The 22,285-nt window shown below is 40.0% G+C and overlaps 1 protein-coding gene across 9 annotated transcripts in view; it reads left to right on the top strand.

The window, feature by feature from the left end:
• Positions 1-22,285, top strand: part of MCTP2 (multiple C2 and transmembrane domain containing 2) — a 237,405-nt gene that overhangs the window by 72,980 nt on the left and 142,140 nt on the right. For all 9 annotated transcript variants that reach the window (XM_027571097.2, XM_027571096.2, XM_027571102.2 and 6 more), the window contains 4 exons: positions 12,413-12,555; positions 13,339-13,415; positions 13,934-14,045; positions 17,908-17,943. In XM_027571097.2, the coding sequence (XP_027426898.1) occupies positions 12,413-12,555; positions 13,339-13,415; positions 13,934-14,045; positions 17,908-17,943 (368 nt within the window). The remainder of the gene's footprint in view (positions 1-12,412; positions 12,556-13,338; positions 13,416-13,933; positions 14,046-17,907; positions 17,944-22,285) is intronic.

The following is a 22,285-nucleotide window of genomic DNA, read 5'->3' as shown; positions in this document are numbered from 1 at the left end:
TCATATTTAGGCTGATGCATAGAATTTAACTCAGACTCAGTTTCCCTTGGAAGGAAATGTGGTCAAGAGGCTATTTTGGGGTCTTAAAGCTGGCAGCACTCATGCGAACAACCCTGCTTTCTAGGCCTGGGGTGAGCACCACTCTGTGACACGGGAAGGCCTCTTATCCTGGGAAGAATGCTCAGCTCAAATCCCGTTAAAATCTAGAGCATTAATTCCTGGAAAACAAGAGCCCTTGCAATAGTTTTTCCTTGATGTGAAGGCCCTCAATGAACAGTGTGTTGCTGATGCCCTCTGGTGGCCACTTTGCAGTGTTGCAAAAGGGAAAGGAAAGTCCTTGGAAGGAGTTTCGTTGTAACATGATCAGGGCCCCCAAAAACCACTTTTGCTGGAGGGTTGAGGGTTAATGGTTCTTCTTTTTGATGTGAATTTTAGGTGATGAAAATTCAGGACCCATTCATCTAGCAGACTGCTCGCCCTCTCCTTTTCCAGCACAGGTAGATGGTTGACCTTTGTTTTCTGTGTAGTAACAACTTCATTTGCACATTACAGGAAGAATATGTTGGATAAGTCATTTTTCTCTTTGGAAAGAATGATTTAGATGAAAGATTTAAGAGGTCCCATTAGTGTGAAAAACCTGCCATGTGATAGGTGTTTACTAAGTTACTGATCTGCTACCAAAATGTTCAACTGTCTGGTTCCTTGGATTTCAGACCTCCTTTCCTTTTGCAATAATCTTGTATTAGAGCTGGAGAGAAACCCATTGTCTTCTTTGCAACTGTAATTGAGGGACACATGGGGTGTTTCTAGTTGTGTACTGAGGAGCAGTCATAGCGCTTCCTGGCAGGTGTGTTCTGAGTGGTGTTAGCCTCCGGACAGCTCTGTTGAGCCTGGGCCGGACCCCCGTCAGTCTCTTCCATGTGTCCTGCTGTGTCCAACAAGACCTTTTTTTTTTTTTTTTTTTTGCTTTTGTGCCATAATGCAGAGTTTTGGTGAATGCGAGTCCTGGACCCTGGGTGCAGACCACCCGGGTTTGGGTGCTAACAGATGCCATCTAGTGACGGTTGTGAGGATTCATCTGGTGTGAATGCTTGCAGGGACCAACGTGGGCAGACATGGTATGGTGGACAGCATCCTCCTCAGTCACTCACCGGATTTTTTTTTTTTTTTTTTTTTTTACTGAATGTACCATACTGAACTGGTATTTAAAGAATCAATTTTACTTTGAGTCAAATAGGATCTAGCTTTAACCTGCTTGATCACTTGCTTTTTTTATCACACGTATTTTTTCCCATATGATAAAAATTCCATTTTGAGAAGAAATGAGAAGATGAATATAGTACATCACTCTTTGTTTAATCAATGTTCCAGTTTCTTTCAACATTTTTATTATAAGTAAATAACGCAACATGCAAACATTCTTGTGCCTAAATCTAGGTGTATGGCTTTCTTTTTTATTTCTTTGCAAATGCGTTGTGTCCCATAATCTGAGCATTTCAAGATTCTCATTATAGAATTGCCAGCTCACTCTTGGGAAACATCTCCCTTTATTGCTCATCCACCAATAACATATACGTGGAGGTCTACTTTCCATTTCTCACCTACACTGTGTGTAGATTATTTTTGTTATTTTGATAGAGAAAAAATATTATATTTGTTTCAATTTTTATTAGTAATTTTAGTCCCTCAGATGCATTTGGTTATGAGCTATCTGCTTCTTTTTTGTGCAAAGCCTGTTCCAAAGCTGCTCATTCTTCTGTTCCCTAGATATGTTCACATATATTTTTCTAATTTGCCTTTTGCCTTCTAAGTTGTTTATAAAGTTTTGTTGCAAAGCTCTTTTCAAGTCTTACAATCCTAGAGAGTTTCTTCCTTTGTCTTTATACTAAGAAGGGCCTTTCTCTCTTGAAAGGGATACACATCAACCTATATTTATTCTCTTTGCTGTTCTGTTTGATATTTGTCCTTTATCTCTTTGATCTGTCTCAAGTTTATTTTGCTTTCTGGCTCAGAGTAGGAACTTAGATTTGCTTTTTGCCAAATGGCTATTTAATTAGCAAGGGCTAAATATTCCTTTCCCTAATGATTTGATTGCCATTTTTTAATTGTGTATTAAAATGCAATACATATTAGGGTTGCTTCTTGGATTTCGCTTTGAAGCCTACGGATGCGTTTTTTTGTTTGGATGCTAGCACCACACTGGGGTTACTCTATCAAAAGATCACAATCACTACTCTTTCTTTTGCAAAAATTGGGGTTTGCTTCACATTGGAGTACCTTCTCTGAACACCAGATGGCGGGAGATCACTGGCGTGCTGGGTGCGAGCCACAGAAACACAGCTGGTCAGTGTATGAGAATGTCATTCAGGAGCGAACTTGAGACTTTCAGAGACGCAGACCCCCGTCCTGAATCACAGGTAGTGGTTGGCTTTTCGCCACTTGTTGGGTTTTGATAGCTTGCCAAGCCCCCTTAGCAAGTAAGTGGAGCTGATTTTTGAAACCCGTTTCTGTTGATTCCTTTCCCACTTTGATACAGAGCATCCCTCGTCGGCGATGTTTGTCTGTTATAGCCTTTATTGTGTTCCCGCAATGGAGCCCTTTCCTCTGGAGATTTCTGTTGTATTTTGTTTTGGGATGCTGTGCTTCCTTACCAGCTTTTTAGAAGGTCTTGGATACTGTCCTGTTTTATAGAGTCAGTTAAGCTATTCATTATTTCAGGGGGATCCCATCCCAATTCATGTGAAGTGCCTTGGACCGAGACCGACATGTTTCTTGTATCTGCTGCATGTAACAAATTGCCTTACACCCAACTGAAGATTGCGGACTTGAACTTAATGTAGCATGTCATCCATTTGGTTGAATGGGGCTTCTCCATAGTGAGTGGTTTTATCAGTTGTTCATTTCTGTATCAATATAACTTGTGCCCTATTGCATGCTGTGTTTTCAGTAGTTCTATTTACTTTGTTTCATTGTGAGGTTGATCTGGTGTGTTCTGCTGCAGGGTATGTGGGTGTTTTATACAGAGAATTAAATTCAGAGGGTGTATCAGTGTATTTCTGTACATCCTGTGATTTACTTGTGATGGAATGTGCTCTTGGTGCTCTCATGCCATCGCACCTCCAGCACTCACAGCACGCTGAATTTGAGGCAAAGAGCACAAAATGCAAAAGGTGAAGGGTATTATTCTAGAGACCGTCCCCGTGTCAAGGTCACCGCAAACCTTCGCAACCCCAAACCACCCCATGCTTGTGCATTCTGGGGATGCGAATTTCCACAAGGCACGCTGTGAATGGCTTCTCTTTGCCACACGCTGTCAGCCATCTCCACTGGGAAGACTTGAAGGTTGACTCGCCATTGGGAGTGATCATCTGGGGGCTCGAAGGCCCGTTTATACCAATATTGGGAACCTGGGATGGCCTGCTGGAAGACAAGGTCTCTTCCACACCGTGAAGCACAGTGCCTCAGAGTTGTCACGCCTCTTATATGGCAGCTGAGACTCCTGGGCACAAGGCAGGAGCCCAGCCTTGGAAGGAAAACTGTGTGACTTTCTCCACACTGCATTGGCTGGAGCCGTCACCCAGATTCGGAAGGATGGGACAGGTGATGCTTTAAAACTGCTGTAGTTATGAAGGCTTTACCCTGACATGGATCTGTATCTGAGGCTTGGCTCTCGGAACTCAAGAACTTTCTTCATCTTCAAAACAACAATATAAATAGTGCTATCCCTTCCACTTTTTGGAGGATTAAATGAGAGCATGCCCATTGTTAATGTTATTACAAAGCTCCAATCCTTTGTCTCTTCTCCATGGAGGCTGCTGTTTCATTAGATTTAAATTTTTGCTCAAACAATAGCCTGGGCTGAGGACATTTTTAGGATTTGTATGAAGATAAGGGAGAATGTTAGGGTATTAATAATTGTGTGTGCTTTGGCAGTGTGCATTTCTGAAGCACCCAGCACTGACCCACGTACAGATCTGGTAGGTTGTGTCCTTTGCAGGGACTCTGGGCAGTTACATTCATTGGTCATGTGGTTTACTCTTGTCTTCCTTTTTTTCCTTGACCTACTTTATAGTCTCTTTACAGAGCTGCATCATGGTCACTGCCTCCCCTCTCCTTTTTTCTCTGTTGTTAGGGCTTTTTCTAACTTTATCTGGGCCCTTCCTTGTTTGATGTTACAGGGACAGTCATGCATGATGCATGAAGCAGAAGTGCACACCCCTGTGTGCTTTGGATCACCTGATCAACAACACGGGTGCAAACATCCCTCGATGACCCTTTCACCAAAAGCCAATTTGTCCAATAATCTGTTCACCAAATGGCCCATTTACTGATTTACTGAATTCTTCAATATATTGACAATGTTTTCCTTTAATCTGTATTTATAAACTGGTATGTATAAAGTTATCAGATGAGAACTTTTAAAAACAGCTGAAGGTCATTGAGTCATATTCGTTAAATGTTTTATGAAGACAGAATGAAAACAGAATTTTAAATATTTAATTTGTCTCAGGCCAAAAAAAAAAAAAAATGAGAGCGACTGGACATGCCATAGTCTAGGCTGCAGAGCCCAGAAAGGGGATGACTGAAGACAGAAAAGGAGAGGGTATTAGGGGAAAGACAGATTGGGGGCAGGGGAAGCCTGGGTGTGGGGTAGGTGGAGCTGAAGGAAGTTTAGGGAGGCCAGGGTGCAAGGGGGGAGTCTGAAGGTCCAAGAAGGACCTTACTTCCAACAGCTCTATTATGTCTCATTATTTACTCCATACAGACTTAGTAAAAAATAAGCAAGTTTTGGTAAAACTTTATAAAAAGTTAAGTTTTGGTAAAAGTGGTAACTTCCGATCATTGATTCCACTGTAAGTTAGTTATTGGAAATTGTTTCAGATACTACATTTGGTAAATTGCTTTACCATTACATTGCAGGGTCCATCCATGGGCAGGTCTTGACCAAAGTGCCATTGGGGTATTATACATGGCAGGCTCCCTTAGAGGAGAGGAGTCCATCATATTCAGGAGAGAACTTCAGGAATAGTTCACCTAAGATGTGCTAAGTGGCAGAACACATACAGCAAAACGCTAAGATGGTTGGGTAGGAAACTGTTCTTTTGTGATTGGTAACAAGAGAACAGCTCCAGGAAGCATGCAGCCGCCATTTGCAGAATGATGGGTGAGGGTGATTCTGGGAATAAGCATGTTCCCTTCATTTAATTGTAGTGGATACAGTGGGGCTAGGAATTCGGCTAGACTTGAACATAACTGCTGTCTTAGGTAATACAGAGTTTGTTCTGCAGAGGAAAAGTTTGTTTCTTCTTTCCCAGGTGACTGAGGAAGAATGCCCTCTGAATTCCCGTAAACGCCCACTATGGTTTCTGAAGGTCAGTCCAGGATGCAGCGCTTGGACCGGACTTGATGTAGAAATCTCAGCTTCACTGCTAGGGGGCAGCAGCGGCTGTGCAAAAATCACTAGCTGTTTTTCTGGAAATCAGTTCTGGCTCTTATTTAGCGGCCTCAAAGTCAGAACTTATGGGTCCCATATAAAAATGGCTCAGGCTTGGTTGTTTTTCTGGCAAGGAGAAAAATTCTAAATATGTGTAATATTGGGAAGATTCTAAGTGTATGCTTATAAATAGTTTGATTAGTCATTTATTACTCTTAAGCCGGAGGATAAGAAAAACATCAAATTTATACTTTTGCTTGTTTCCAAATACTGTTTACACAGGATGAGTTCATTGATGTGTATCTCAGTTTCCCTAAAGACCTGTCAAATAATTATTGGCTTGGATCAACTCTTAAGATCTCCTAACAAAAGTTATCAGATGTTACAAAATGTGAACTTAATGTAAAAATGTTGAGGTAATTTCTTTTCATAAACAAACAACTACTCTGAGAAATGCATTTAATTAGGAAACTTTTCTAGCCTGACAACCTTTCTTTTGAAGAAACTGTATGGCTCACGTGTTTTTACTTGGCAAATGAGCTTTGCTGATAGCGAATAAGGAGGCTTTTGCCTACAAATATTACTTTTGCATGGATTTTTATTTTGAATTAGGAATGCTAGTTTTTAAAAACCATATTTTATATATATGCACAGATATACACATAAATGACCATTAAGCTGATTTGTAGAAATATATTTATGGGCACAAAGGGGACTGATACGTTGTTGACTGAAGAAAGCGGGTAAAAATATAATATGAACTGGTTCCTTTTTTAAGATTTTATCAACCCTGGCGGGGGGGGGTTGCAGAGGGAGAGAGAGAATCTCAAGCATACTCCTCGCTGAGCACAGAGCCTGATGCGGGGCTCTATCTCACCACCCCAAGATCACCTGAGCTGAAACCAAGAGTCAGAAGCTCAACTGCCTGAGCCACCCAGGTGCCCTAAGTCTGGTTCCTTTTTGTGAAAAGTGTGTGAGTGTGTGTGTAAAGTCTAGGTACATATCACTGTATTACTAGATTGTAGTAATTTTCTTTCTTTTTAGTGCATCTCGAATTTCTGCTGCTATACTGTGGCCGTGAGTTATATTGTAAAAAGCAAACAGAATTTATAATTAGAGCTTCATTACAGATTTATTTTATTTGCATGTTAGATTGATTCTTGAGCCAGGCAATGTGATATGGTCTGTTCTACTTATCACTTCTGTTGCTTCTGACCATTTTTTCCCCATAACTCTCTCAGTGTGGTAGTAGATAAATAAAATGCTGAGAGAACAAATATGGTTCTTGATGACTCTCCCCTTTTGAGAGGTTTGAGTTGTCCTGTGTCCTTGTCACTGAGCTGTCTGTCATTTTCATCAGATTATATTTGCGAAGTGATCTGAAATCCTCAATAAATAACATTAGGACGGTAGGTAGAGTGGTAGCCAGTACTCATGAATACTTAGTGCTATTTAATTTTTAATACAATCCTTTCTTTCCAGGAAAGCTCAGATTGTTTCAGGGAAATGTTCCCAAACCACCTGGGATCTTGTAAGAAGTATGTAAGGAATTTTCTATTCAACTTCTGCAGAGAAAAGGTAATAGAAATTTCACAGCTTTAGAGATGTCAATAGAAGGAACATTATAGATTGGTCCATGTTATCTTGGATAGGTAAAATAAATGAATATTTAATTAATACTGCATATATTGTTCTGTACTCACCCCTTTTTAAATTAATTGAGTAGTAATACTAAAAATAATAGCAATTGTTATGGGACTTTCTCAGTAAATGGCTGGAGTCTATTACTGAAGTATATTGGTTCATTCAGTTCTCAAGATAAGCCTAAGAAGTTGGTATTTTTTTTTTAAGATTTTATTTATTTATTTGAGAGAGAGCATGAGCAGAAGCAGACCTCCCCTCTTAGCAGGGATCCCGATGTGGGGCTTGATCCCAGGACTCTGGGATCATGACCTGAGCCAACTTAGCTGACTGAGCCACCCATGCACCCGAGGTTGGTATATTTTTTTTTTTTTTAAAGATTTTATTTATTTATTTGAGAGAGAGAGAATGAAGGATAGCACAAGAGGGAAGAGGGTCAGAGGGAGAAGCAGGCTCCCCGCTGAGCAGGGAGCCTGATGCGGGACTCGATCCCGGGACTCCAGGATCATGACCTGAGCCGAAGGCAGTCGCTTAACCAACTGAGCCACCCAGGCACCCCGGTATATTTTTTATAAACAGGTGAAGATAGGAAGGCATAAGGAAGTGGGATTTTACTAAAGGGAAGTTATGAAAAGGAAACTGTGGGATTTTCATCCCCATGCCATCTTATTTCAAATGTCATCCATTCATTGATCACATTTCTAATACCTATATCATGCACATTAGGCAAGTTTTGGGCATACATCTTAATTTCTAGAGCTTTGATTTGGAGGAATCTAATATCTTCATAGATGCTTCTAGTAATATGATTTTTAGGTTGAAATAATTTTCTGAAATACAGGGTAGAAAAGTTTTGAGCTCTTGGTATTGTTATCTGAACGTTGTTCTTAGCAGAGGTCAGTTCTGCTCTACACTGAAACTCCAAGGAAGGAAGTAGTAAACAACTTCTCCCAGTGGCTTTTGGTGTCCCTAACCCTTTCAGTCCGTGGAGCATCCCTCCAGGTGAGGTTCTATGGAGCATGGTCGGGGAAGCCCAGATTGCCCCCTCTTTGGTCCGGGTGCAGCTTCTTGCTTGGCCCCCAGCTCCCTGGGGCGACCTTATCTCAACCACCAGCTTTTCTTGCTTTCGTCAGTTTCTTCTGCCTCCTATATTATAAGTGAATGCCAGATTTATATTTCTAAAACTAGGCTTTGATCATTTTTACTCTCCTGTTCATACCTAAACCTGACTTTCCTTCCCTCCTCACGCTGAAATAATTCCAGACGGACGAAGGACTTACGTGTAATAAATGAGAGACTACAAGATCAGTGGAAGGAAACATAGCGGAGCCAATTTAAAATCCTGTAGTGAGAAAATTTCTTCTGAGCAGAATGTCAAACTACAAAGCCATAGATAAAACTTTGGTAAATTTGACTAAAGAAAAATGAAAAAAAAACAACTTATTACAAGAAATAGCTTAAGCATAAACAAATTATGACAAGGTTTATAGCCAATAGTTGATTTCCATAATTAAAGACTCATTCAAATCCTGAAGCAAATAACCATGAGATCTTAGAAAAATGGACAAATGATATGATGTGAATTTCCCTGACAAAGAAATAACAAATGTAGGTCACTAAAATATGAAAGATCCTAAGCTTTACTCAAAATGTCAAAATTAGAGAAAAATAGAGATGCCATTTTTCCACCTGCTGTTCTTTTAGAATAAAGGCATATAACATCCAATTTTGGGGAGCATGCAAAGAAACAAGTACAAAACATATACTCTTGGTGGGAATGTAAATATGACAGACTTTGGAAGAACAATGTGACAGTGTGTATCCAGACCAGAAAAGGTTCGGATATTCACGTGCCCAGCAGTTCCAAAGTTAAAAATTCCCTCTGAATATACTCATGCACTCCAAGAGAGTCATACAAGTCTGAGAGAGTAGAGACTCTCCTTGTCATTTCATACCTTCCCAAGACCGGTGCATATCTTACATGTGTGTTAAGAAATTAAAAAAGAAAAAAAAAAAATAGAAAACACAAAACTACCCTATATTTCTTACAGAACAAAATTAAACTCCTTATTTTGTTATTTTTAAAGCACTTTGGCCTCTGACTCAAACCTGCCTTTTAAACTTTATTTCTCATTATATTTTTTCCACTTATTTTTCCAGATCGATTGAAATGCTTGCTTGGCACTGCACAGATCTTGTCATTTTGGTCTCCTCCCTGCTCCCCCAGCTTCAGTGCTAGTGGCCCCTGCTAAAGTGACCTCAGTCCTATCCCCACGTGTTCGAGTCCACCCATATCTCAACCAGGACCTCCTCTTTCAACCTACACGGACACCCCAGCTGGAGCTGATCTCTCCCACCTGTGAGCTAGAATCACCCCCGAGTTCAGTTCTGTTTCAACACTCACCTCTTGGGCCTTACGTTATATTTCTGGTATGCCTACCACCCACCAGGTGCAGGAGACTGGACTGAAGCAGGCTCTGGGACTGATTGACCTTAGTGACCCCCCCTCCCCCCACCGTGCCTAGCACCAAGCCGGGCTCTGAAGTCGGTCGTGTTTGTGGTGTGTGAGCTGTGTCAGCAGGCCTGACACACCACCGTGTCATTAAGTAGGAGCAGAAGTAAGGATGGCCACACATTGTGGTCACGAGTATAAATTGGTGTAGCATTTTTTGGAGGAACAGCGAACGGCTGTTAGTCTGTGTCGGCAAGCGTCGAACCCCTGTGTGTTTGGAGGGCAGCATGGAACTCAGGCCCTGGATGCTTAACACCTTGCTCTTCTAAATCCGAGGTTGTGTGGGACCCCCATCAGGACCACATGGCGGAACTGGGGGCCACACCAGGACGCGGGCGCCCGTCTGGCCTCGTAGCTTTTTCTTCTCCTTCCAGAGTGCCATGCTCCCTCTTTCTCCCAAAGAACCTCATTGTTTATGAAGCTCCCAGTGAAAAAGGTGAAAGTCCACCCATTCAGGTGTCATCTCATCATTTGTATAATCGGGGAGTTGCATTTCTGAGCCGCCGACCCCTTTTCAGAACCTGCCTAGTTGAGATGTCACTTCCCTGACAGTGAGGCACTTAGGCTCCGAGAGAAAAATCACAATGTGCTCCCCCCCTTGCTCAAATTTTCCCTAACAATTAACGCCACACTAACTTGACACCCTCTTTCCTTGTTTGGCTTTGTAAACCCTGGTCCCCTTTTCTATTAATTCCAGACATTAATATTTTCTTTCACGCAACTGACGCCATTCACCCGTGAAACCGTTTGAACATTATGTAGCTGTCAAGATGCCTGGGGATTACCCAGGATGCTTTGCCTGTGAGAAAGTGACACCACCGAGGCTGGGTTTTGAGATGTTTATTTTGAGAGCACGCTGACAAGCATGAAGGCCCGATCCCAGAGTGGCAATTTCATTTAATTAAAGGCCTCTTTTTATTATAGTTTCCCCCCCCACTTTTTTTTTTTTTTATATATATATATCAGAATGATGGTTAAAGTCTGGCTTGCCAGAGGTGTTCTCATGTACTGTAAAGGGGAATGGGGGTGGGGGGCGGAAGATTGCTCACTCACTAGTGACTAGTCCACTGAATGGCTTTGAATGCATTCCTTTTTACTGTCCTGTTCAGAGCTGCCAGTGAAAACTGGGTGTGTGTGTGTGTGTGTGTGTGTGTGTGTGTGTGTGTGTGTGTGTGTGTGTGTGTGTGTGTCTGTGTGTGTCTGTGTGTGTCTGTGTGTGTCTGTGTGTCTGTGTGTCCAAGTCTTTAAAATAAAGACTGCCGGGGGCTTCCATCCCTGGGTTGCCAAACTTAAAATGCGAGAGTCGAATACGTGTGTTTGTATGTGTGTGGTTTCATTTCTTCGTCTCAGAGTTAGAAGTCTTGCCATACCGGAAGGCTACCACCCAAATTATACCTTGGGTAATCTATGAAGGCTTCTAAACAATGTATATTATCTTGCTTTCTAGGGAAATCTCTTTCTGTTGAAATAATTGGGGAGGTATCGCATTTGTGTTCAGTCATTTTTAATATGGCAGCTAAATAGAAACCAAAAAAAAAAGGCCAACAAAAATAGAAGCTTAAGGTAATAAAGGATGAGTATTAATGATTTGGTAAAAGTTTGCAACAGAGTAGCCTAATTGATTTTTGAGATAATATCTTCAACTCTTTTGGCTTGACCTTAAAGCAGGAATTCATGTCCATAAATAGATGGGACCTGTGTTGGGCACCGTCCGCGGCACCTGGGATGTATATCGGGTAATATAGGTTGGTCTTTGTGCACTTATTCGTGATTGTCTGTTTCACTGTCAATTATAATATACTAACTAACTCCTCAAATTAGGTTTTTTTCTTTCTTTGTGGCATTATTGGCTGGCCTTCAGCTCTCCCCTCACTGATTGTGCCTTCTTTATTCACCATTCACTGGGTATTAATTCACAAGTATGTCCCAAGTATGATGGCATGCGACAGACATGCACAACACAGAATTCACGGTTTATGTTTACAGCCTCACCCCCACCCCACCCCAAACTGATCTGGAAGTGGGGAGGAGGGTTCGTCATCAGCCCTTCTTTCTGCTTTGGATAGCGTAGCTGGAGGGACATTATTCATTCTTTTTGGCATCTGTTTCAAAGCTCCCTGGGAGGAGCTGGGCGGGCCAGGGGTGTTGGCCCTGAGGCCGGCCGAGCGCCTGGCTGGTGTGTGTGGCGTTCAGCCGGCTAGGGCGAGACAATATTCTCTGGCTTTCCTGCAGGTGCAGCAGACAGCAAAGAATGGCAACTTTGTCAGTTTAATCTCTGCGCCCCCAGTTCTCGTCTTCGTCCCGTGGCCCCATCTTTTGAACCAGTGGTTTCAGAGATTGATTTATTTATTATGATTATATTCGAAAGTACAGAGTTCTGTTGAGTCAGCCATCTGGCCAAGTGTTTGAAAATGGTTTCTTTCCCTTTTCACGGACTTGCTGCCCTTCTTGGGAGGGGTGGGTTTCTCCCCAGGAATCCTGACACCGTCAGCTGGTGCCGGTGGATTTTGTTTCTGGAACTTTTGTGGGTAGTGTAGTGATGACATACCCAGAAGGAAACCAAACAGAAAACGCTCAAGGATCCCCTTTGTGTTCTACCACAGAAGGCAAAGAAGAATCCGTCACTTACCCCAGATTGTTTCATTTTTCTCTCCTCTCCACCTCTGGGGCCTTCAATCCCTGCACAGGGAGACATTTGTCCTGGGTGTGCTCAGTGGAATTCTTTGAGCCAGGGCAGTGTGGAAAGAATCTTTACTTAACGGAGATCCTGGGCTTTAACGTATATTTTTAAAACCTGTCTTGCTCTCTTTTCTTTTCTTTTAAAGGCACAAGCGATCCCTATGTGAAATTTAAGCTGAATGGGAAGACGCTGTACAAAAGTAAAGTCATATATAAGAACTTGAACCCAGTTTGGGATGAGATAGTTGTACTTCCAATTCAAAGCCTTGATCAAAAGCTCCGTGTGAAGGTAATCACAGATGGCTTTCAATTCTGCTCTTTGGTTTAAAGCGTTGATTTCTCAGCAATCTTTGCCCCCTTAAAAAGACAACGTCCCCAAATTCTGTTATTATTACTAAGCTCTGGGTGAAAAATATTAGCGTGGAAGGGATTATATATACCCTTCGTTGAAACTATGTTTTTCTCAGATCAGTGGTATATACTCCACAGAAAATCAGAGTGAAAATAATATCTCCATTGATTGTATTTAAACTTACTGCACGTGGAAGAATTATTGCAGCTGGTGTAGTGGCGACAAGTAGGGAAGCCTTTCTCATTAGGAATAACTTTATACTTAATAGAGCTTTAAGCTACTGGTTGTAAGCATCAGTTGCCCTAACATCTGGGTTAAAACTGCATGAGTTGAGTGGAGGATGGGATCACTATAGAATATTTAGCAAATTTCTATTTAATTGGCAGATCTGCTCACCGTGGAAAATACTAAATTTTAATGAGAGACCATTGAAACTACAGAGAGTGCCCCATTGTGCGTAACATTTTAACACATATGAATACTGCCTTAAGAGTATTTTCTGCTGCTGTTTTGGCTGTGGTAGGCAAAATGGGCAAGTGTGGGTAATCTTTGTTCTCACCATCGGCTTGGCCTAATTCCTCCTTAACTATACTGTACAAATTATTTTTTAGACCTAGGAGACCGAATTCAGAATTCCCAGCCTATTGCATTTATTAATAGTTGCATAAATTCGGTTGGTTTACCTTATTAATGCGTTACTAGCCTCTTCCCTCTTTGTAGGTATATGATCGAGATTTAACTACCTCTGATTTCATGGGTTCTGCGTTTGTCATGCTCAGAGATCTTGAGCTTAACAGGTACTGTATTTTTACCTTCTAATTGTGATTCTGAAGTTTAGCGGGAACTCAAGATAACGTTAAATTACATTTGTTTAGATTAAATGACAAAAAAAATCTGAATAAATGAAAGCGTGCTTTAAAATGTGAATTTTTCTGTGATTTTAGCTCTTCTCTCCCAAACCTGTGAGTCAGATATTAAATCTTCCACAGTGTGTTCTGAAATGTGTATTGGATTTTGAACTGTTAATATTCAGGTTCATTAACCTACCTAACCTAAAAATAAAACAAGTATTTAAATTTTATTTGGGTAGTAAGAGAAAAGAATCCATTAACCAACTGTTGAATTAGGCAATGCCAAACAGTTCCCCTACTCTGAAGATGGTTGGGTTATTTTTACTGAATTTGGTGCTTTTTTAAAACTTGTGTCTCACTGTTATGCAGAGGTAGGAGACTTTTTCTGTAAGCTCTCGATGCGTTATAAGACTATCTAGTACTGCCCATAAGTGCTAATGTTATTTGTTGCTTTTTGCTTGTAGAACGACTGAACATATTTTAAAATTGGAAGACCCAAACAGTTTAGAAGCGGACATGGGGGTGATTGTATTAAATTTGAGCCTAGTGGTAAAACAGGGTGATTTCAAGAGACATGTAAGTATGACCCTTTGTTTTCAAAATTCCCCACTGCAATTGTCCTTTGATAACTGGGTTCCCAGATGGCTGGCATTTTTTGTAATTATTTGGAGGGAAACAAATAATTGTATCAAGATGTAAAGTACCTATCTGTGGTTCTATGCATCCTTTCTTTTGGAACTCTGGAAAGAAAATTCTTTAAGGAATGATCTCTACTTTGGCTAGGGATGTGGATGTTGCTATTATTAAAATGCATATGCTTTTCCTAAGTGGTAAGGTTTCCATTAATTATTTTCTTAAGTACTGGATGACTTAGACATTATTCACTTACGCAAAGCAGTTCCTGGGATTTAATTATTACATTGTAAATTATTAAGGTGATCAAATACATATTTGTAGCATTCCAGTTTGTTTTGTTTTAGCTATCACATTTTCTGTTGAGAGTACTTTCGGGAAGACATAAATTTTAATATCATCTGATCTATTATTACATGGATGTTTCTAGTTAATAGATGGCATATTGAAGATCTCTCTAAGACCAACAAAGCATTGGATTTTATGACGATTTGACTGGGACTGTGTTCTTATGAGCAAATACGTGACTACAAATCATAATCTAATTTTATATGCAGAGATCAGACCTTATAATTCTAAGAATTCAAGTAAGAACAAAAAGCATCTTTGATCATAACTTACTTGAAAGGTGTTTCAAAAGCCAACTAAAATACCTACTCGGAAGAGGACTAGAATGTGTTCAAATTTAAGCATGTTTAGACTCTTGTGTGAAAATCTGAAGCCTGTTTGTAAATTAGGCCTCCAGTAGTACTTCTCGAATTGAGTCAGTGGGGTCAATGAGGAGAATATTCTTCATTTTGACATCACCTTTGCTTTTAGTTGTAATTTATTTTCATGGTGAAAATCAATTTACATGTAAACTCAGAAAATAGCAGAAAGGAATAGCAAAGTTGCACAGTGATTTTTCAGTTGCCAGAAAGTCAACTCAGTCGTTGGTATTTTTAATTTGAATTCTTTACTTACGAGCATTTACTTGACAGTAACTGGGAAAAAAACCTTACCATTTATTAATTTTTTTAAAGAAATATTCCTTTTGAAACTGGAAACCTTAATAAAGCTGATGTTGTGTTGTTAAAGTATCTTAAATTGATGTTGAAAATAAACTTTTTTTTTTCTATCCAACATTGTGAAGGAAGGTTTTCCTTCGCTTCTCTCAGCCTTGACAGTATTGCTATTAGATTCAGTGTCAATGTGTGTAGTAGGTGATTGGTTCCTTGATTTGGACGCCATGCTAAAATAGTATGCAATGTAAATAAGTATCATTGGCCCCATCATTGAGCAATTGCTGGCTAATATGTTCTGAAAATTTTCTTACATATTTAAGTGGGGCTTAGAAAGTTGGATAATTTCTCATGAAAATAGCTGCCTGTGTATTCCTGTTGTGAATGTTTCCCTAGTATATTGAATTATGTCTAGCGGTCATAGGGCCCTTAAAATATATTTAAATATTGCCAAAATTTGGAGTAATGCCATTTTAGTTAAAATGTATTTCACATTGCAGAGGTATTACTACTAGATGCTGCCTGAATTTGCTTTTGTAAAGAAAAACTTTTCAGAATCCTGAAAGGAGCCACACTTGTCATCTTACTGAGTTTGGCCCTTTTTTCTTCTGACCCTTCCCCACCCCCACCTCTTTTCAAGTTTTCCAGACTGTGTATCTGCCTGCTCCTGCACTTTCTTGTTTTCTTTGTTCTTTGCGTGTCTGATAGAAGTCTAGGGTACAATATATTTCTTGTACATATATTTTATGGGGCATTATAATATAGAAAACCCTGCCTGCTCTCATTTGTTTTGATCAGTAGTTTTAGTTTTCTGTTTATGTACTTGATCAAAGTATCCCCAAGCAAGGAAACGTCATTCCCTGGCCGTGTGTGGTTATTCAACGTACACAGTGCGTATGGAGGCCTTTGGGGATAGATCAGGTATCAGAAAACATTTGTCCTTTTCACTAAGTGAATATTTAAAGACATCCTTATGTGGGGTTTTTAAATGGCAATAACTAACACTCAAGACTGGATAGATAAGAAATCATTCGATTGGGAATCACTTGTTTGTAAATTTCCATCCTGGCAGTCTTTGTCACTTGAGAACCAGACTGACAAAAATCTGAAAACAAGCAGAATGTCGGTAAACTCACCCTCACATCCAGGGATTGAAGTATATATAGACATGGTAGAGTCGGAAGGCAGGTGCTGGGTGGAAGGCTGACAAACCCACCATCTGTTTCTCTTTCTTGGGTTGTAGTTGGAATTGTGGGCTCGGTCATCAGACGGCCTGGATTTGAATCTCAGCTCTGCTACTTTCATGCTTTGAGAAGTTAAGTGGACTTCTCAGTGTGATCAGGTCACATTCACAGAGTTACTTAACCTCTCTCAACTACAGTTTCCTCACGTGTGAAATGGAGATTAAAAAAGTGTTTTACAGGATTGTGAAGACGGAGGTTATCAAATACAGTGTTTGGCATGGGGTAGGCCGTCAATATATGGTAGCTCTTAGTAGTGTAGTAAGAAGACAGGGATATTTATTTTCCATTAATTTCCTCATCTATTTTATCTTTTATGATTGTTAAAAAAAATCAAATGAGTTATATGTCAGAGAGCCCTAAATAGACAGGTGTACCTCTAAAGTGGTAATTAATTTTGGTGGTTGTTTGGGTGAAAATATTTGTCAGTGTGATGTTGGGAAAATAGAAAAGGAACTGATTTTAATACCCAGATTGTAACATCTGTAATTCTGCAGCACATGCTAAGTGTTGGAGCTCACAGTTTCACCAGGGGAGGTGTTTTTAATAAAGAGTATGTTGAAGTCATTTCTGTACAGTGTTTGTAGTTGCTGGTCACGGGAATGTAAGTGGATTTCCCCCAAAGACTGTCTATTTTCTGGTTTCTAATGGATTGCAAAGACGTATTGGCAAAGTGGATAGGTCATTTGCCTAAAGGTATTTTTTCCTTAAGCATAATAGTAAATGTGGTCTGCTCGATTAGATTCATAATTGCGCTGTAATCTCCCAAATTTATCCAAGTTTGAACATCCAGTTAGCTGGTTAACCAGCCAGAGTAGAGCTTCGCAGTCCTGGACGGTGACAGGGGTAATGAGAGGATTTTGCTAGGAAAGAATTTTAATTGTAGACAAAATTCAGCAGTCTTAGCATGACAAATGAGAGATCAAAAGAGAACAGTGGTGAAGTTACTTGCTGTTCAGAAAATTTGTTCTTCCCTCCCTTGGTGCTGTATTAGCCTATTTTTCTTAATTGTGCAGGAACAGCTCAGATATTTTCCTCCTGTTACCTTAAAGATTGAGATTTGATCATTGGGGGTAAATGGAATGATTTTTTTTTTAGTATCTAAAGGTATGGAAGCCTAAGCATGCACTAACATTGTCCATGAACTTCTTAAATATTTTTAGAATACTATCTAAATATTTCAAGTAGGAGAAATCTGCCTTTGCAATTTGCTTTTAGACATGAAATTATAGAGCTTTAAGGCAATTAAAAGCATTTTAAGGGTCGAGAGCCTTCTCATACTAAGAACTGGTACTTCTAAAGATTGAGCAATATTCATATGTCTTGTCTTCTTATTAGTGAATACTAGGAGACAATGATGTCACACAACCACAGAAATGTGATTTTTCTGTTTCCATTTTTTTGCTCAAATGTGTTTTCTCTGTAACCTCAGAACTTGGGTGTTAGTTGTTTGAATAGAGTGTGCACCATCTAACTAATATAATAATGGAATTATGTTATTAATGATTCGATTTCTCTCTTTCCTTTTGCCATTTTTCACCATCCAATGGACTCAATCTCCAGCGTTGGTCAAATCGGAAGCGATTGAGTACCAGCAAGGTAAATATACTTGTCTGTTTCTTTATGTCATTTGGGGAAAAGTTCATCTTTGTTGCAAACACAGATGTGCACTTGAATGGTATTATCCAACCTTTATACATAGTAACAGCATTCTCTTCTTCTCACTGTTGCAATGAATAAGAAGGAAACAACCTCCCTTTTTATTTCATTTAATTTCATTTAATAAGGGCATAACCAGATGTTGGAACTTATACATGTTTTCGTGGTGACATTTTATATGTACCAGGCATGTTAGAATGTTACACTTCATTAAGTCTGGATTATTTGGAGTTTAGTACTGTTAGAATTCGTCCTTTAGGTAAAGTTATATACCACTAGATGGAAACTAGCTTTGGTGTTGTAGGGGCAATGAAAAGATTAATGGAGAGGACTCTGCGGTATATTTTATAAATCTCTCTTCTATTAGTCTTATTTTACCATTTGTTACCTTTGTTGCTGAGAGTTTCTTGAAAGATTTCTTCATGAAGTACAAGTGATTTTTTTTTTTTTTTTACATTGCGAGTATCTTTTTAAGCGATTATAAACTGTTGTCCAATTCGTAAAAGCTCTCCTTGTACAAGGTAAGAAAGCATTGGTTAATCTATCTGGTTATTAAATTAGTATGTCGTGAGTGACTACATGTCAAAGTTGGTGGGAACATGAACAAAACCAAGAAAATATTTATACCTTAATTTCACTGCTCTGCTACTTTTTAAAGAGAAAGAACCAACATGGAGGTGACCGTGATGTGTGTGTGTGTGTGTGTGTGTGTGTGTGTGTGTGTGTGTGTTTGGCAGATATCCCTGCAATCTTTGTATATACATTGTATATACATTGACACATACACTTAAGTGCACAAATGCATGCCCACTCTCATTTCTAACCTCATGGTTCTTCAGTTGTTTGCTTCTCTGTAAAATAAGGCAGTTGAAACAAAGGCTTTGTGAGTTTGTAAAAGTGTGTGTGTGTGTGTGTGTGTGTGTGTGAAAGAGAGAGAGAGAGAGAGACAGAATTGTCCCCTGACTAGCACTAGTCATTTGGAAAGACAAACTTTTCAAACCTTTTTTAAAATCCAAAGGAATCAAAGCCCACCTCTTAATAAAATGTATATCCTTTGCATTTTATACACTCTAAAAATGACCACAATAGGTTGTTTTATTAACCAGTTCACTTGGTTTACAAACTGTTTTTTTTTTTTTTTGGTTTTGTTTTTTTTTTTTAGAAATAAAATTAAGAGACCATTAGTAATGTGAAGCTGTCTCAAAAATTCCTCCAACTTTTGTCTTGTTCCTTTATAGTCACTAGAGGGTAGAAGAACATCATTTCTTGCCACAGAAGGGAGCCCCACTCTTGCTGTCCCATATTAAGAGCTTCTGTAACCATCCGAAGCAGTAAAGTTTCCCGGCATGCTTTGGAGAAGCCTGACAAAGCAGTATTTTCTCGTTTATTGATTCTACTGCTGCACTAAAACACTGGTACTGTACATCAATAACCATCTTTAGTTAGGGAGCTCCGGCCTGTGGAAGAGCTCTGGCAGTTTGTGGGAGAACATAAAGGCGAGAAAGAAAAATTGTGAGCTTGGGGAATATTGGAGTCTAGGGAGGACAGGAGAGGTTATGGGAGAATGACCAAAGGAGTGAGGAGGGAGGGAAGAAATGTTGACGGCCCGGATAAAGATATCACAAATATGAAAGGCGCAGAAGATCCTGGAAACCAGTATTTATATCTGTATTGCAGACTTGTGTCTTACCACCGAGCTGCTGTGTTCTTTCTTCCCCTCGTGGTCGTTTCTAGAATTTTGACTTCACTGCGCTGGGCTCAGAGACTTAATAAATGCCCAGACCTGGGGCCTGTGTTTAACAAAACCTTCGATGAGTAGAGCTCATTGAATGCCACTCATGATCTTACATGAGAGATGCAGTTTATGTGTTGGTGAAGAACTTCAGTTGTTAGGTTGGCTTTTTGCTACTTAGAGTTTGCAGTTTTTGCGGAGAAAGTGAGGGAGCTTCTAATTTGACTTATGAAAATGAGTCCCATGGAAAATCTGTAGGCGTGATGATTAACCCTCTGTAAAAGTAGTTAAAATACCCTGATCAACCTATCTTGGTATTTTTTAAACTGTAAGCTTCTTTTTTTTTTTTAAGGCTTTCCATATTATATTTAAAAATGAGGCAACAGAAGTTTGACATAGAGATTACTATGCTATGAGTATCTAAAATTTTACTAGTCCTAAGTAATATATTCTCTATAAAATGTCATTGACTTTTTCACCTCAATCTTAGTCTTTTAATGGCTTAACTTTATTTGGGTAATTGCCTCTTAAACCCCATAAGTTTATAATTTTGCACCATCCAAAGGGGCCCAGAATGGCAGACTCTCTTCTAAAGTGTTTTCTTACTCCATTGACCTTGACCGTAATGTAGTAAATACATAGAGATTGCCTTTAAAAAAAGTAGGTTTTGGTTTCACCCAGAGCCTCTGTTTACCTTCTGATGAGCATTTTAACGTGAGAAATTGAGAGTTGATTTAACAGGGCCTGAATCAGATAACTAGCTCTTTTTAGCTATTTATTATACATAATCTTTTCTGTGAGTAGACCTGTTTCCAAATCTTACTGTCTTTCTAATGCATTTAACACTTAGAGAAAATTAACAGCAGTGACTTCTCTAATATCACATAGTTTAATGGGGAAAAAAAAAACCCACAATGATAAAAGATGGAATTGAGAAATCACTGATTGTATTTAGAAATCTGTGCACCCACGCCCACACCCTTCCCCTGTGCTTTCTTTGGGTCTTTGCTGGTCCTGTGGCTGATCACAATTCCTCTTTCCTAGAATTTCCTTTATTGTACATGCATTTGTCCTGCGATAAATATGGATTTTTTACATAGCCCCTCTTTTGACCACTGGCTTATACTGGGTATACCAATAATCCGAAGTAAGAGACCTGACCTATACCACTTCTATGTATGAAATTAGTTGAGTAGTGGTGCCAGTCTTTGGGCTGTTCAGCTTCATATTCTTCCATCTTTGTTCCTCTCTGTTATTACAGAGGCTGATAACCACAGGGTATGTTTTCTAGGTTCCCCTGTCAGGTGGCCTCCAACTGGCTTTATACCATGAGAGGAGTTGGTAGGATACTACCAGTTAGGAGAATTTCCAGGGTATATCTCCCTTTTCCCTCTGTTTCATGTGGTGTCTGGACATGGACGGTATTTTGCATTTTCCCTTAGACCTGCCATGGTTTCAGCTTCTACCAGGTGAGCCTGACTCTAATATTTACTCTTTTTTGCCTCACTACCCAGGACTTGCAAAACCTTAGCCCAAGGGCACAAATCTAGCCCTATGTCTGCGTTTGCAGGTAATGTTGCAACACAGCGGTACCCATCTGGGTAAGCATTGTCTCTACCTGGCAGCTGCAGAGTATTGCAGTTGGGGCAGAGACCTAACAGCCTGAAGCCTGAATACTTACTCTCTGGACCTTGGCAGGGAAAATTTGTCCCCCCTCTCCCCCCGCGCCCCCAGACCTGCCGGCTCCAGCCCCAGAGTGTTAGGGAGGGCTTCATTCTGTTGCCTACCTTAGGTTTTCTCAGCCCTGTCTGTTTGGTCTCTCAGGCATCCTATACCTGTGAGACCAGTTCTCTGCACTGTGTCCCTTCTGTTTTCAGTACCCATTGTGGTTCTCTTTTCCCGTTGTATTCCGATGCAACCTGTAGGGGCTAAGCCTTTGCTATTGGCTTTTTTTGGATACTTTTAAAATTGCCGTTACTTTGTAAGAATCATGAATCACAGGGTAAGTATTCTGCATGAATTTAGGTTATACCCTCTCTGTTTTCCTTCGAGTTTATTCCTTTTGCTCTTATCTGTCCGACATCTAAGACTTATGGAAAGCCGTCTGTAAATCTATATAACTATCTCTATCTCTATCTACCTAATCTAATCTCATCTACCTAATTTATTTGTCTATATATCTGTCTGTATCTCTTTAACCTAGTTTATTTGTCTGTCTGCATGTCTATGTCTGTCTATCATCTGTCTCGAAGTCGCACTGCATGGGCCCAATGCTGAATCTCTTAACTCCGATGTCTCTGCTGCCTTGTTATGAAGTCTAGGTCAGCATTACCCTGGTCAGGAAGACTTCTAGGGGCTTTCCTCATTTCTGGGGGGTTTCAGTCATGTTCAGGTAAGGCCATGAATCTGTTGGCACTCTCCAATCTCATGTGTTCTCCGGACCAGAAAAACAGAGCCACTGCCTCCCAAAAGTTTTCATCAAATGTCTCCTCTCAATGACGTAGGAGTCCGCTTTGGCTCAAATCCTGTCACTGAGCACATACTAGGTTG

This window comes from Zalophus californianus, chromosome 6 (assembly GCF_009762305.2).
Source record: "Zalophus californianus isolate mZalCal1 chromosome 6, mZalCal1.pri.v2, whole genome shotgun sequence".
NCBI classification, from domain to species: Eukaryota; Metazoa; Chordata; class Mammalia; order Carnivora; family Otariidae; genus Zalophus; species Zalophus californianus.
This window is presented reverse-complemented; position numbering and strand designations above follow the sequence as displayed.